The sequence below is a fragment of the Amia ocellicauda genome, chromosome 8 (genome assembly GCF_036373705.1).
Source record: "Amia ocellicauda isolate fAmiCal2 chromosome 8, fAmiCal2.hap1, whole genome shotgun sequence".
Taxonomy (NCBI): domain Eukaryota; kingdom Metazoa; phylum Chordata; class Actinopteri; order Amiiformes; family Amiidae; genus Amia; species Amia ocellicauda.
This window is the reverse complement of record NC_089857.1, coordinates 11,140,873-11,158,117: the sequence shown is the minus strand read 5'-3', so window position 1 is coordinate 11,158,117 and position 17,245 is coordinate 11,140,873. Positions and strand designations below refer to the sequence as shown.

The window sequence follows — 17,245 nt, the reverse complement described above, 5'->3', positions numbered from 1 at the left end:
ACCTCTCTGGGTGTCGGCTCCGGGAGGTCTTGCTGTTGCATTGCCTAACCGGTACTACTTTGCAGTTCCTGAAGCGAAATGTTTTGCAGCTTGAGTCAAAGGTGAGAGAGAGAGAGAGAGAGATCAGCAGATCGGTAATCGTTAGCTCATGTCTGGGGAAACCACATCACATGGTGATCTAGCGGACAGAAAGAGGAAGGAAATGTAGCTGAGCCTAAAATGGTCGGCTGAAATCGACTGCGTGAGAAACAGCAGATCAGATATTTTTTCCAGAGACTTTTCCTTCGCGTACAAACATCCTGCAGCCCGTTGTGTGCCGGTGTGCGATGGATGTGCACAGGACGTGGACCCTGTCGTTTATAATGTGAATGCGTCTGCAGACGAGCGTAGGGGAAATGATCGGGCTTGTTAGATAGCCTGCGGAGCTTTGCGTTGTGTTTCTTATTTGGTGTTGTGTGCTAGGACTGATTTTTAGTGAGAAAACAACAACAACAACAACCCAACAACAACTGTCAGCTGATAACACTGGTAGACACTTGACACAGCATGGAAACCTTTCAAAGCGGTGAGTATATTGTGAGCGAATACAATCGCCTTAACATTGAGAGGATACTTTCTAAAGTAGCCTGCATTGGGGCTCTGACGTCATGAGACCGGGCAAACAAAGTTGTGTGCGCTATGCTGGGCCTGCACACTGAGGAGGTCGTCCCTTATCTTCACCAGCCAGGACAAACTTTTTAATATTATTATTATTGACGTGGGAAATGTCATATTTTAGAAGACAGAATTAGCCCACTCGTCGTAAGTCAGATTGGTTTCTCGAATATCCTACTATAACTATTGCATCTTTTACTTAATATGGCTTAGATCTACCCTTATTTTAAGACTGTAGTCAGGGCGAAACCCCCGAATCTCTTTCCTACTGGGGTGACTTGAACACCTGTTTACCAAACTTAATAACAATCACATGCACCATCTGTGTGTGTAAATAATAGATACGTGTGTGTGTGTGTGTGTGTTTATGGAAATTGCGCTTGCATTTAAATGCTATGCTGCTTCTCTGAGTAGCACATACCCACATCTATATATATTTATCTTCCTGGACTATCTGGTTTAATCATGTGCAACCCAGGAGTGATTCCTGTGGATTTTGATGGGGGTGTTACTGAGATGTATAACTTTACTGTTACCTTAACCCCATTCACACTGACATGCCGGAAAATTGCCATCAACGTTTGCCTGCTTTTTTCCTGTTGGCCCCCCATTCACACTGGCTTTGAATGCTGGAAAATTGCCGGCAAGGACCCATTCACACAGAACACACTGCCGGCAAGAGCGCTGTGGCCCTGGGGCTGAGACGCTACTGAAGCCTGTGGATCCAGAGAGGAGACCCGGACCGGTGTTCTGACAAACTGAGCTACCTATAATTATGTACAGTTAAAATTATTTTGTCCATAGTATTTTATAGTGGCCAATTTGCTATTTATGCATAGATGACAGGATGAGCTACCTTGGTTTTGAAGGGGTTAATATACATTATGAGTGTTGAAAAGCAGAGGGCAGCCCATTCTGATAGGTCCTTTCTGTCTGCCAGAATGAGCTACCTAATGTTTTCAATTGGGGCAACTCATCCTGAGCGATGAGACTAGTCTGACTATCTGAGCTACCGGGGAGCTCATTCTGATAGGGAAGCTCAGTTTGTCAGAACACCGGCACTCTGGATGTGTTTGTACAAGTGCGATCATTTCCCCGTTTTGCAGTTTCCTCCCACTGTGTTTAGTGGGCTATTGGTTCCAGCCAGGGCGCCAGTTCGGTTGGGACTCACTAGCAAGTCAGGAGGGAAAGACAAATGATACATCAATCTAGGTGTGTTTTCGCGCTGTGTCCAATTCATCAGTTGTGTGGTTGTGTGTTTTTGCGGTGTGGTCACTGGACCCAGCATTCACAGAGCATTTGAACCAGTGAACCCAGTATGGGACCCGTCTCTCGGTTCATGGTCGCGTAATGAGAGGCATTGTGTGGGTCCTGACACACTGCAGCTAAGTTAAATCAACTGAAATAAATGAGAGAGAGGCATGAAATTACATTGTGTGCATATTACATGTGTGCATCTATATCTCCCAACAGTCTGGGTTTGCAGATCTGCGATTGCGTGATTGCTCAAAACAACTTATTTTATTTGTCTTTTCTTTTTTTAAGTTTGACATTACTGCATTAAAAACAAATTATTTAATTTGAAACAAGCTACCATCAGTGTCACTGTAATGCAGACTAAAGGCTCGTTCACACTAGAGGTTTGTTTCATATTCTGTGTGGTTCGGTTCTTTTGGGGAAGAGTGTGAACAACACATTTCGATTGGCAAACAAACTGAGACACCGCAAGAGCTGGTCTCGGTCCGTTTGGCAAAATAACTGAGTTCGGTTCGCTTGGAAAACTGAAATGTGACACTGCAGGGTCTCGGTTCTTTTTCCAAAATAAAACGAACTGCACATTTCACCCAAAAACGTGTACAGTACCAGTTTAGATAACATGCTCATTTCTATTTGTTAATGCACTTATTGTTAACGGTAACATCAGGAATCTGACAACAACTGGATATTGGTCTGTATTCATCAAGGGTGTTACAAAGGTATTTATCTCATTTTTGTTCTAAATGGAATATAATGCAAATTAAAATTCCCTTGATCTTTTGACATATAAAAGGTCATTGTACTATAAAAACATCCTGTAAGTTTCAGAACTCAAAACTTTCTCATTAGTCTAAAAACATCTTATATTGAAGCCAATCTGCAAAAACGACAGGATGTGGAATGTGCCACTTAATTACGTAATAGTGTGTCTAAACCCCGCCTCCACAGAAGATGATCAACGCCTGCTTCTACATTACTGCCTGCTTAGCCCTGCGCACCAATTCACACATATAGTAGGTAAATAACGAGAGAGGCAAACGCAGGTCTATGCAGAAACCAAATGATAAAGATGGCTCCAAAGACGACAAGACGCTGTGCATTGCCAAGTTGTGGAAAAACACAGTCTTTGCATTGCCTTCCTTCTGATCCCAACATTAGGAAAGAGTGGATGAACTTTATTTTTAATGAAGATCCAGACCACTTCAGTAAGAACTTGGTCCTTTGTTCACTTAATTTCACGGATTCGTTTACAAACAAGGCACAATTCGACGCAGGATTTTCAGAAAGATTGAAAGTAAAAGACGATGCTGTGCTGACTATATTGGATCCGACAGTAACGTCGCACCACACAAGTGTGAGTAACTGTTTTTATTACGTGCTCACTATTGCTTTGTTATTACAGATCTTTTGACATGTATTGAGTATTTATGTGTTTTTAACCTAAATCACAGCAGCGTCCATCTCTGAAGGATGTAGGCTGTCAAACATAGATGCTGTTTTCAAAACAATTACACACATGTACTGATGGGGAGTTGAACATGTTTAAATATGCAAAACTGTTAGCCAATCATACCAGTGGGCGTTTACTTCCGAGTCTGCAATCCGCCACGCCTATTCAAATGGTGTGTTCCGATGAGGGGGGTCAAAACAGGACAGAAAATGAGTGTAATTTTTCACAGATTTAACTTATATCTTGTGTTTTTTTCCAGATTTAGTAAATACTTAAGCAGTTTTTTCCACATTTATAAATATTTAGTTTTTTAATTAAATACTTAAATAAATGCTAAATCTCTGTTTTTAAAAATAAATGTTTATCATTTGATTAAGTCATACAAAATAAATATATAGCTTTAAATAAATAGTAAAAATATAAATGTTAAATGTCAATGTTAAGTATAAATGTAAATGTCAAATAAAAATATAAATGTTAAATATTAGTGTTAAATGTGGAGTTTGCAAAATAAATAAATGGTAAATGGGCGGTACTTCAATAAACCGTGTAGCAGACAAACAGCTGGTCGGATTTGCGGCCCTGCGCAGTCCTCCGTATATAGCACCTCAAAGCCCGCACAGGGCAGAGTGTGTGCAGTCTGCGGTCCTCATCCGATGTATGTGGAGGGGGATGGAAAGACTCCAGGACAATAGGTTGTTTTATGTGGACACCGACATGACCTTGGGCAGGAAGGCCGGGTTTGTCCTGAGAGTGACTCTGTTGTTGCTTCCCGAGAAGATCAGACAGTCTTTATCCACAGACAAGGCGTGAATTTCACTAATTCTCCTTGCCGATGTTATCACTATAAGGAAGGCTACCTTGAGCGAGAGAAAGCAGAGCTCCGTTGAGGAGATGGGCTCAAAGGGAGCACCGCTCAGCCCTTTCAGCACTAATTCCAAGTCCCAGGCTGGAATTATGTCATTTATTGTGGTCTCAAATGTCTCGCACCTTTCAGTAACTGGATCGCCAGGAAACGGGCTCCTGGGGAGACACTGTCAATTTTATCATGGCAAGCCAAGATGGCAGCCAGATAAACTATCAGCGTAGTGCAGATTTCCCGTCTTCAAGCAGCTGTTGCAGGAAGCACAGGATTGTCTATGGGACACGACACCGAATCCACACGCCTCTCTAGACACCAGTTCTGGAAAGCTGACCACTTGTAAGTATATTGGGCCCTGGTGGAGGCGGCCCTGGCCGATTGCAGCATTTCCACGACATTAGCAGGCAGCCCCAGAGACATCAGGTGTTGCCTTTCAGGGGCCAAATCCACAACTCCAGCTGTGCTGGGTTGGGATGCCATAGCAGCCCTTCTGCTTGGCTCAGTAAGTCCCGTCGAAGCAGAAGCTGCCATGGATCCGTGCAGATCATCTGTGTCAGCGTTGCGAACCACAATTGTCTCGGCCACAGGGGGGGATCAGGAGAATTTGAGCTCCTTCCTGGTGAATTCTCTCCAGTGTCAGTGGAAGAAGTGGCAGTGGGGGGAAGGCATACAGCAGTTCCTGCAGCCATGGGTGAGCAAAGGCGTCCACACCCAGCGGGCCGCCTCCCGTCTCCAGGGAGAACAGTGGACAGTGGGTCATTGCCTGTGTAGCGAAGAGGTCGACCTGAGTTCGTCCCAGCCTCTTCCAGATCTGCTGTACCACCTGAGGATTCAGTCTCCACTCTGAGCTGTCCGGATCTCCCCTGGAGAGAATGTCCGCCGCTGTATTGGACATGCCCGGCAGGTGTATTGGCCGTATGGAGCGGAGATTGTCTTGTGCCCTCAGGAGAAGTCTGCAAGCTACACGATGTAGTCTGGGGAGTGAAGGCCTCCCTTGTGGTTGATGTAGGCCACCACTGATGTGTTGTCCATCCGAACCAGGACGTGTCTGTCTGCCAAACCATGGCGAAAGTGGTGCAGCGCCAGTCACACCGCTTGCAGCTCCTGTAGATTGATGTGTGCAGCTGACCAGAGGCCACTTCACACTCCATGGACTCCCATCCCATTCCAGACAGCGCCCCAGCCTGTTCTGGAGGCATCTGTGGTGATGACTTCCCGTCTGTGCGGGCATCCGGGGCCAAGCCGCAGATTGTTCTGATTTCTCCACCAGGACAGTGCCTGCCAGCATGTTGAGGTCACAGTCAGTGGGTGGTGTTTGTGTCTTGCTGGGTGTATCTTGAGGGCATTTACCCAGCATTGCAATGGGCACATGTGCAGCAGGCCCAAGGGAAGAATATTCAAAGTGGCCGCCATCAGCCCCAACAGCTTTTGAAATTTGACCAGCTGCAGAGTCAATGCCCTTTGGAATGATGCCAGGCATTTCTCCAACGACTCGATTCTATCTCTGGACAGGTAGGCAAGCATCTCTTGAGAGTCCAGCTTCAATCCCAAGAAGCTCACCGTCTGTCTGTTCGAGGGAGCTTTTCTCTGTGAACTGCGAGACCCAGTACAGTCACATGACGTTTGACCTCCGCTGTATGTTCCTCCGCCTGAAACCTGGAGTCTGTGCACACCAGCCAGTCGTCCAGGTAGTTCAGGATCCTTATCCTCTTTGTCCTGAGGGGGACCAAGGCTGTGTCCATGCACTTCGAGAATATGTGGGGAGCCAGTGAAAGGCCGAACAGCAGCACATTGAACTTGTACGCCTGGCCCTGAAAGGTGAAGTGTAGATATTTCCTGTGTGCGGGGAGGATGGAGACGTGGAAGTAAGCGTCCCTGAGATTAAATATTGACGTGAACCAGTCACCCAGTCGTATGGACTGGAGGATACGCTGCACCGTGAACATGCGGAACGGTCTTTTCTTCAGAAATATGTTGAGGCCCCTCAGATCGAGAATGGGCCTGAAGCCTCCGTCCTTCTTTGGCTCCAGGAAGTATACCGAGTAGAAGCCTGCTTGAGAGTCTTCGTTGGCCACTATTCATATCGCTCGCTTCTCCCGCATCACAGTGATCTCCTGAGAGAGAGCATGAGCCCTTTTGGGACATCCAACAGTAATGGTCAGCACCCCTCTGAGGGGGGCAGGCAGAGTGGAATTGGAGGGCGTATCCGTGGGTCATTGTCGTTCACAACCAGGAGTCCTGGGTGCAGGCCATTGGTCGAGTCCGGTCGGTCTGTTGGGGGTTGGCGATGGCAGCTGCGTCCCTTCAGGGACGATCCTGTGGCTTCACGGGGCTGTTGGGTGTCTGTCTTGAGAACCTGTTTTTCCCTCTTGCCTATGACTGGCTTCTGTGGCGTTGTTCAGGCTGTGAGCCACTAGACTGTTGTGGCCTGGGTTGAGGCCTCCCCTGCCTCGGCCACGGACTGTTGTGTTGCTGAGATCCCCATAGGCGCTGCTGTGGCTGCTGTCTAGCCTGTTGGAGATCAGCATATTTGGACGCTGTCTCCTTTCCCTTCGCCGACCGTTTGATAGAGAGCTCCACCATATCTACGAACATCTGACCCGGGGTGATGGGAGCTTTGACGGGGACGGACTTCTCCTTGTCCTGGAGCTTCAGCTGCGTCAACCACAGATGATGTATGGCTGCAACCATAGCTGCGAGAGATCTCCCCATTAGCCCCTTCTCACAGCAAGTCAGTCATATAGGTGTTGACTAGCTCCATCTCCTCCACATCTGCCATAGACTGGGCCTCCCTCAGGCATCCCATCAGGTAACCCATGTACAGGATTAGTATGGCCTGTGCGTTATTGGCCTGGACTGCTGAAGTTTCTTCACAACAAGCTTTCTTCAGCATTGCATCCGTTGTTCTGCACTGTTTATTGGCGTTCACCTGAACCAGCCTGGACACTGAGTCTCCTATCGGTAGGAAAGATCCCAGTCCCTTCTTTTCCACCCCCACAGTTGTGTACATGGAATCCGCCTGCCTAGAAGTCACAGGGAGCAGATGCCGGCTGGTTCCACGTGGATTGTACAATGTCCATGTAATCATCAAGGAGGGGAAGGATCTCCGCAGGCTTAGCGGTCTTCTCCCTCACAAGCTGATTTTTCAGAACCTCTTTCTGGGGGCACCATGGAATGTCCACTGCCATAGCCGCACGTCTCATCAGGGCTTTAAATACCATACTTGGCCCTTGAAAGTGCTCCGACATGGCACTCGCCACCTAGGTCTCCTCTGTAAAAGATGGAGGATCCGATATGTCTGAACGCGACGCCACGTGGGACAGCGCTTTTTCCAGTAGGGGTGGCAGCGGTGGTGGCAGCTGAGGGAGACGGTGAACTCGTGCCACCATAGAGTGCAGCATCTGTTGCTGGGAGTCCAGCCTGTGCGACAGTTCCCCCACTGTTTTAGTCAGAGACGTGATCCTGTCCGCTTCCCGTCTCCTGCGACATGTGGAAGTTTGCAGAGCGGAGCATCTGGCAGATCTGGAGCAGGAGCACCTCGCTCTCGGGGATCTTTGTCTGGGGGAGCATGCTCTCCTCCCAGGGGAGCGCCTTACTGAGAGTGGGAGTCAGACTGCGCCCTCACTGGTGAAGCTTGAGAGGAAGACGAGCACTGTCTTCTTGGAGAGACACTCCTGGCCCTCTTACAGCGCATGGCCTAAGTAAATGCCACATAGTGGCCCCCTTCTCACAACAGTGCGTTCTGGGCATGCTCCTCGCACAGACAGCCACGCATAAGTCATGACCATTGTCCAAGGGCAGCTTGCCCTGGCACCCAGGACAATGGTGGAAAGCCCCCTTTGGCCTCATCCCGGTTAACAGAACCATGTCTATGTCTCCTTCATTCAAACTCTCTAAGTCGACAGGCCTTGTGGCAGATGGACTTTGCCAAACTCCTCAGCTCTGATACTGTCCCCCTCGAAGTTTAAGTCGAGGTTGTCGACGTCGAGGTCTGAGAGGTTGACACGGGCATCCAGAGGTCGAGAGCAGGTTGTGTTGTTGTCGATGGAACACGAAGGTCGACGAAGTCGGTCGAGGTTGACACGGGGAGGAATTCCACGGTTGATATTGGCAGAAAGGTTGAGGGATCAACAGGGTAGGCTAATATTGACAGAAGATTCGAGGGATCAACAGTTGGTCGAGTTCGATATGGTCGAGGTCGACAGGTTTTTGTTGAGCGTTGCTCTAGACGTATCGAGCGGTTGTAAGTCCGCCGACAGAGGTCAAGAGAATCCGGAGTATAGAACGGTGGGCGATTGCCGACCAGCCACAGGGAGGCTGCTCCAGCGGAGTAGTCTCCGTCTCTGTCCTCTCCTACACCACTGGAATCTGTAAGAAAGAATAATGGTTCAATAAGGTAAACCCGTGCAGTATAGTGGAGGGACCGAGGCCAGCTCCGATTGAGACTCCTACCGCACACTTACCTCCGAAGAGAAGCAAATAATAATAATAGTGCAAACCATAGTTCGAACTCCGAAGAGACAGGAAAGAATTATAATACACTCCGAAGAGGATAGCAATAAATTCAAACTGCATTCTGAAGAGCAAGTGAGCACACTTCTCAAAGCTTTAAGGCAATCCCAAGCGAATAGCAGTAAGTAATAGCAGCACATTCACGGACAGGTAAAAAGAAATGGGCAGGGAGCTGCAGTCAGGAGACTTTTCACAGACACCGGGGGCGAGCACACTGACTGATACATTGTTTCAAAGCAAACGAACCAAACCAATTAATTTGAAAAGAACTCAGTGTGAGGGGGTAACACGTTTGCCTGTATAGAGATATTATATTTTGCATGATTTATTGATATGTAACATCTGGCATATGTGTGACAATAATTAGCATTACATACGCCAACCTGTTGGTTCATCCTCCGCCATTTTTAACGACCCGGTCCATTTCTCGTTATGGTCACAAGAAGACTTAATAATTAGAAGATTTCAAACTCCCATAATGCATTTTACATGCCCTTAAAGCTAAACAAGCTCTCTGCTTTGATCTAAATGTAGGATATGTTTAAAGTATCAAAAAGAGATTGGTCATTCAGGGATTTTTTTACCCTCATTATTGTTTCTTCTGGACTTTTCTTATGAATTGCAGTCATACTCTGTTAAAATATTCCCTCCATACTTCCAATAACTGTAAGAAGCAAATGCATATGTAGACGTTGTGATTAGGTGCCACAATTATATTCTTTGTTCCTGTACTAATGAAGGTCTATTTTAAGGGTTCGATCTGTTGAAACACTTCAGTAGCAGTTTCTGTCAAAATAACCCTTGGCATTCACACCCTTCAAATGTAGGCTTTATAGGTATCGTTATGCCAGTTCATTCCTTATAATTAGTATCCAAACTCTGGGCAACAACTCAGCTGGGGCATTTCATGCTGAAACAAAGAGAGGGTTTATTACTGAGTGTTGTGTAGCCGGTGGAATGAATTCACATGGACAGAAACCACATTATTATAATGGTTTTATCCATAGCAAAACACGCAAGCCTGACCTAAGGAATCATGCCATGCATTATGAAATGGTTAAAATGTCCGAATCAAAACACACAACATTCGGCAGGAGGAAGAATCCTCTGTTAAACAAGAAGCCAACATGAATAATTGGAATTGTAACTTTCCACTGGCATGGGGTCAAGTTTAGTATTGGATCTGGGACCTAACTGAACCATAACAAGTTGAAAAATGTCAGACTGGTATTGCAAGCATACAGAAATAAGTTAAGTAATACAGCCATTATATTTTTATACATCTAGATTCATTTGACTTTGTTTTTTCTTAATTGTTATATTTTTTAAGCATTACATTGTTTCTCAGGATAGATAATAATATGACTGGCAGTACCTGCCCCTATCTGCCATCTTTTTAACTTTTTCCTTTACTGTATCAGTTGTGTACAGAGTGGCCTGAAGCGATATGTTTGATAAGCAGTGTAACATCTGTTATTAGGCTATTATGCAGGTTTTGTAAGCAGTGACTATATCCGTAGCATTGTCTTTTTTTTTTTCTTCCTTATAATTATATTTATTTTTGTATTCTACATTTAAAGAAACTCATAGGAACAAACATTCTTTCAAAGAAATGTTAAGGAGGAGCTTGGAAAAGCTGAAAACCTCAAAATGGTTTAAGCAGGAAATGATCTTGCTTTGAAAAGTGTGTGTGCTTTGCTGAGCTTCTGAAAATAAAACACAGGTTTGGTTTGATGCTGCATTTCCCTAAACCCTTTTGTTGCTTTCAGCAGTTCTGCAGGCTGCTTAATCAATGTCTACACCCTCACCTCACATACCATTGATGGCCATGAAGACCATATATTGGCCAAGTGATCTAAATGTGTCTAAACTGACTCTGAGATGCAGTAATCACTCTTAGCACTACCTGGTGATTGCAAGCAGGAAGTCATGCAAACCTCATTCTAATAAAAGGAAACAAGACTTGTGTACGGCTTGTTGAGTAAATGCTTAAAAGTAGATGGCTCTTTTATATGGTTAATGATTTTTATGGCCAGTGTTGATAACCACTTACACTCACCTAAAGGATTATTAGGAACACCATACTAATACTGTGTTTGACCCCCTTTCGCCTTCAGAACTGCCTTAATTCTACGTGGCATTGATTCAACAAGGTGCTGAAAGCATTCTTTAGAAATGTTGGCCCATATTGATAGGATAGCATCTTGCAGTTGATGGAGATTTGTGGGATGCACATCCAGGGCACGAAGCTCCCGTTCCACCACATCCCAAAGATGCTCTATTGGGTTGAGATCTGGTGACTGTAGGGGCCAGTTTAGTACAGTGAACTCATTGTCATGTTCAAGAAACCAATTTGGAATGATTCGACCTTTGTGACATGGTGCATTATCCTGCTGGAAGTAGCCATCAGAGGATGGGTACATGGTGGTCATAAAGGGATGGACATGGTCAGAAACAATGCTCAGGTAGGCCGTGGCATTTAAACAATGCCCAGTTGGCACTAAGGGGCCTAAAGTGTGCCAAGAAAACATCCCCCACACCATTACACCACCACCACCAGCCTGCACAGTGGTAACAAGGCATGATGGATCCATGTTCTCATTCTGTTTACGCCAAATTCTGACTCTACCATCTGAATGTCTCAACAGAAATCGAGACTCATCAGACCAGGCAACATTTTTCCAGTCTTCAACTGTCCAATTTTGGTGAGCTTGTGCAAATTGTAGCCTCTTTTTCCTATTTGTAGTGGAGATGAGTGGTACCCGGTGGGGTCTTCTACTGTTGTAGCCCATCCGCCTCAAGGTTGTAGGTGTTGTGGCTTCACAAATGCTTTGCTGCATACCTCGGTTGTAACGAGTGGTTATTTCAGTCAAAGTTGCTCTTCTATCAGCTTGAATCAGTTGGCCCATTCTCCTCTGACCTCTAGCATCAACAAGGCATTTTCGCCCACAGGATTGCCGCATACTGGATGTTTTTCATTTTTCACACCATTCTTTGTAAACCCTAGAAATGGTTGTGCGTGAAAATCCCAGTAACTGAGCAGATTGTGAAATACTCAGACCGGCCCTTCTGGCACCAACAACCATGCCACGCTCAAAATTGCTTAAATCACCTTTCTTTCCCATTCAGACATTCAGTTTGGAGTTCAGGAGATTGTCTTGACCAGGACCACACCCCTAAATGCATTGAAGCAACTGCCATGTGATTGGTTGGTTAGATAATTGCATTAATGAGAAATTGAACAGGTGTTCCTAATAATCCTTTAGGTGAGTGTATATGCAGCCTGCTTCCCAGGTTTAACTAAATGTTTTGGCTTCATTTCTGACTGTATAAAATGTACAAACAACCCACATGGGCAATATTTGTAATAAACCAGATTCCTGGTACACTACTGTATCTGCTTTAGTATTGATACCTAGGCTAAAGGAGTAACTGTCAATCAATATAAAGTGAGATACTTAAAATCATCCATCAAACCAAGCTCAAAAACAGCAAGCCTGTGGCAAAATGACTCACTGGTTGCTAATTATATTAGTTACAATTAAACCATTAACCAAATAGCTACAAAATAAAAACATAATAAAAAAAAATACTACCAACATTATACAAAAATCTGATTTATTTAACATAGGGATTACTGTTTGGAAGAATTTGATTCTTTGAACATCTAAGCATTGGCATCTGAAAACTGCTTTGCACCTCTTGGTTGGATAATTGCAAACTCTCCAAAGTTTCAAATTAATATATATTTACTGCATTGGATATATGTGGATTACTTGCTATTAAGCTGCTTGCTTTGGTGTGAAAGGCTGCTTCTTTGAGATGTGCGCGTCCCTTCTTTGGGGAGGCTTTTTTTCAAGATTACAAATAAAGAGGTCCAAATACACTTTGGAGGCCACCCATTCAAATAAATAACTAGGTTCATTATCAAAATACCCCAGTTTAAGCACAGAGAGGTAGACTGCACACTGCCAAAGTCCTTTAAAAAATGTATCTAAACAGTGATGACTGAGAGGTAGCAATATTATATGTACAAATTTAGAAATAAATGATGGAGAAGAACGTTGATAGTATGCTGTCTAGTTTGGGCTCGAGCATGAGGCTAAAACTGAACAATGAAAGTCACTAGGGCATGTCCTCTTAACTGTCAGCTGTTAAATATTGATCCTGTTCATGAGATGCAATGCACACTGTTGCGTGATGAACACAGAGACCTCCAGTGTTTCTCTCTCAGAGGGCCTCAGTGTGTCCTAACTAAAATATAGTTCCAGAGGTTCAGTGTTACCTGGAGCACATAATAATTTTCTTTCCGCTTTCCAAGATTCACATTTTTTAAATACTTTTGTGTATAATGTACATCAGGTTGTGAATAATGGAAAATTCAGTGGGTTTGAATTGAATTGTTTCCGGTTGAATTCTGTTTTGCTTTTCAGACTTTCATCCAGTGACACTTGCTTAGCAGGGCCCTATCCCTCCTAACGAAGAAACAACCAGAGCTAATTCAACGCATTTATTTTTAAATGCTGGCATTTCAATTCTCGCACACCCTTATTTTTAACATGGCTTCAACTGGGAGCATGTCAGGCTCAGCCCTTGTGTTATTTTTAGGATGCCTGTGTTCGGCTCCAATAGGATATATTTGAGTTTAGCTTGGTGACGTTTTGCTTTGCTGAACACCAAAGAGATTTATACCGCTGGCGGCATCCCGTTCTCCAGTAGCGCGCTCTGAAAGAGGGAAGCGCCCCCACACATTGAATTATAACTTATGCATCCTGCAAGTTCCTCCCCACCCCCATTTGCAGAACAGTAAAGTTTACTCATTCTATAAAAAGCACCCAAGCCGGCTGACAATGCAGTGACATTAAAAGTGCAATTGAAATAAGCAGACATGTATCTGTGTCTAGCTATGTTGAAAGTTGTAACTCAGAAAACAAAAGCTTAACTTTTAAAGATGGAGCTTACTATGTTTTAGGTGATTTTAGTTTTCTTTTAAATTAAATTAAATTATTTAAATCAGGTGACTTCAACAGACTTCATTGAATAATTGATATAATTAATTGAATAATCCTGAGCCTGGTATATTAATAACAAAAAGTTGAACAGGATGTTGCTCAACTGAATGTCACTAAAGGCAAATTTCAAAGTAGGCACATTGATAATCGCTTGCTTTTTTTTCTCTTGGGTTTCAGAGCACGCCTCGCTGCCCAGGAACATGATTGAAAATAGCCTCTTTGAGGAGGAGCCGGATGTGGTGGACCTAGCCAAGGAGCCTCCGCTATACCCCCTGGAGCCAGATGAGGTGTCCTACGAGCCACGGAGCTCCAGGCTGCTGGTGCGAGGGCTGGGCGAGAACGAGCTGGAGGACGAGGAGGAGGACTACGAGTCTTCGGCCCGCCTGCTGGGAATGTCCTTCATGAACCGCAGCTCCAACCTCCGCTCCAACGCGTCTCCATATAGCCGGCAAGAACCCACTGGAACCTGCTCTATGCCCTCTGCCAGGACGTTGGTGGTCGGAGCCTTCATACTTGTGGTCATTGCCTCGGTGGCCATGGTGATATACTTCCTGCCCAAGTGCACCTTCACAAAGGAAGGGTGCCACAAAGCCAACCACTCCATGTCATTCATCTACCCCCTCAACTCCCGCAACGAGCTCTTTCCCTGGACCGGGATAAGGTTACCCACGAATGTCCGCCCTGTCCACTACGACCTCTTGCTGCACCCCAGCCTCACCACTATGAGCTTCACGGGGAGTGTGTCCATTGTGGTTGAAGTCTTAGAAGACACAGAGAACGTTGTGCTTCACAGTTCCAAGCTGAATATCAGCAAAGCGACCATCCAGGTGGCAGAAGGAGCCCAGCCCAAGATGGCGACAGTAGTGGAATACGAGCCTTGGCAGCAGATTGCCATTAAGTCCCCATATACGTTAAAGAAGGGGCAGAAGTGTTCCTTAACACTGGAGTATAACGCAAATCTCTCGAGCAGCTACGATGGGTTTTACAACAGCTCCTACGAGGATAAGGGAGGTGTTCAGAGGTAAACCTATGCACCAGACATCATTGCTATACTTATATATGTAGTTAGTTTGCTAAATTACCTGTAGATTGTCTGCAGATATACAGAGAGCATAAATTAACTGAGGCAACTGTACATACATAGATTACATACAGTAAGTTTGAATGTTTTGGTTTTCCAAGTGCCAGTGGAGTCAAATAAAAATGGATTGGTTAAAAAATGAAAATAGAAGAAAAGCTTGTCTAGCAATATACAGCGAGAAAGACTCTTGGCCAAGAGGCAGGGTCAGACTGCGGGGAGCAGCAGAGCTCTCTGTTTTACTAATACTTCCTTTTGCTTTTAATCTTTACACAGGAAATAAACTAGGGCACAGACTCAACTGTCAGTTAGTGATTATAGTGATGGATTTGTGTAGTACACCCCCTGTTTAGGTATTTTGTTTGTTTGAAATCATCCCTCCTGGACTAAAAAGTAAAATAAAATGCTGTCCCTTCTGAATTGCAGATCACTGGTCTTCTGTAGTGTTTGGTTTTCCCTGTATATACCAGTGTGAAAATCTGATCTTATTTAATATGTTTTTCTTAATTTTAAATCTATGTATTGATTGCCCACGCAGGTTCCTGGCTGCCACTCAGTTTGAACCTCTGGCTGCTCGGAAGGCTTTCCCCTGCTTTGATGAGCCAGCTTTCAAGGCAACTTTCTTAATTAAGATACGGAGGGATGCAGAATATATCAGCCTTTCAAACATGCCAAAGGTACTAATGGATTTGCTCTTAATTAAGTCCTATTGGTGACTTTAAAGTGTGTGTGTATGTATGTGTGTGTATATATATATATATATATATATATATATATATATATATATATATATATATATATATACACACTACCGTTCAAAAGTTTGGGGTCACTTAGAAATGTCCTTGTTTTCCATGAAAACATACATGAAATGAGTCTGAATAGGAAATATAGCAAAATGAATAGGAAATATAGTCATTGACAAGGTTAGAAATAATGATTTGTAATTGAAATAATAATTGTGTCCTTCAAACTTTGCTTTCATCAAAGAATTCTCCATTTGCAGCAATAACAGCCTTGCAGACCTTTGGCATTCTAGTTGTCAATTTGTTGAGGTAATCTGAAGAGATTTCACCCCATGTTTCCTGAAGCACCTCCCACAAGTTGGATTGGCTTGATGGGCACTTCTTACGTACCATACGGTCAAGCTGCTCCCACAACAGCTCAATAGGGTTGAGATCCGATGACTGTGCTGGACACCCCATTATAGACAGAATTCTAACTCACTGTTTCTTGCATAGTTTGGAGCATAGTTTGGTCATTGTCCTGTTGTAGGAGGAAATTGGCTCCAATAAAGCGCCATCCACAGGGTATGGCATGGCATTGCAAAATGGAGTGATAGCCTTCCTTCTTCAAGATCCCTTTTACCCTGTACAAATCTCCCACTTTACTACCACCAAAGCACCCCCAGACCATCACATTGCCTCCACCATGCTTGACAGATGGCGTAAAGCACTCCTCCAGCAGCTTTTCATTTGGTCTGCGTCTCACAAATATTCTTCTTTGTGATCCGAACACCTCAAACTTAGATTCTTCTGTGCATAACACTTTATTCCAGTCTTCCTCTGTACAGTGTCTGTTTTCTTTTGCCCATGTTATTCTTTTCTTTTTTTTGGCCAGTCTGAGATATGGCTTTTTCTTTGCAACTCTGCCTAGAAGGCCAGCATCCCAGAGTTGCCTCTTCACTGTTGACGTTGAGACTGGTGTTTTGCAGGTACTATTTAATGAAGCTGCCATTTGAGGACCTGTGAGGCATCTGTTTCTCAAACTAGACACTCTAATGTATTTGCCCTCTTGCTCAGTTGTGCACTTGGGCCTCTTACTCCTCTTTCTGTTCTGGTTTGAGCCAGTTTGTGCTGTTCTCTTAAGGGAGTAGTACACAGCGTTGTACGAGATCTTTCGTTTCTTTGGCAATTTCTCGCATGGAAAAGCCTTAATTTCTCAGAACAAGAACAGACTGACGAGTTTCAGAAGAAAGTTCTTTGTTTCTGGCCATTTTGAGCCTGTAATCAAACCCACAATTGCTGATGCTCCAGATACTCAACTAGTCTAAAGAAAGCCAGTTTTATTGCTTCTTTAATCAGCACAACAGTTTTCAGCTCTGCTAACATAATTGCAAAAGGGTTTTCTAATGATCAATTAGCCTTTTAAAATGATAAACTTGGATTAGCAAACACAACATGCCATTGGGCCTCTGTACGCCTATGTAGATTATACTGTATACTGTATTTCTGATCAATTTTATGTTATTTTAATGGACCAAAAAATATTTTCTTTCAAAAACAAGGACATTTCTAAGTGACCACAAACTTTTGAACAGTAGTATACACATCTTTTTGTTTGAACATGGATTGACCCAGCTGCACTGCAAAATTATGTAATAGTCCTTTTTCTTTGTTCTTAATATACTAACCAGGCTA

The 17,245-nt window shown here is 44.2% G+C and overlaps 1 protein-coding gene across 1 annotated transcript in view; it reads left to right on the top strand.

Annotated features, from left to right (window-relative positions):
• The first annotated feature begins 179 nt into the window (after positions 1 to 179).
• lnpep (leucyl/cystinyl aminopeptidase) overlaps positions 180 to 17,245 on the top strand; it is a 32,897-nt gene continuing 15,831 nt past the window's right edge. The window contains exons 1-3 of the mRNA XM_066712003.1: positions 180 to 565; positions 13,925 to 14,768; positions 15,364 to 15,502. Of these exons, the coding sequence (XP_066568100.1) occupies positions 547 to 565; positions 13,925 to 14,768; positions 15,364 to 15,502 (1,002 nt within the window). The 5' untranslated portion in view covers positions 180 to 546. The remainder of the gene's footprint in view (positions 566 to 13,924; positions 14,769 to 15,363; positions 15,503 to 17,245) is intronic.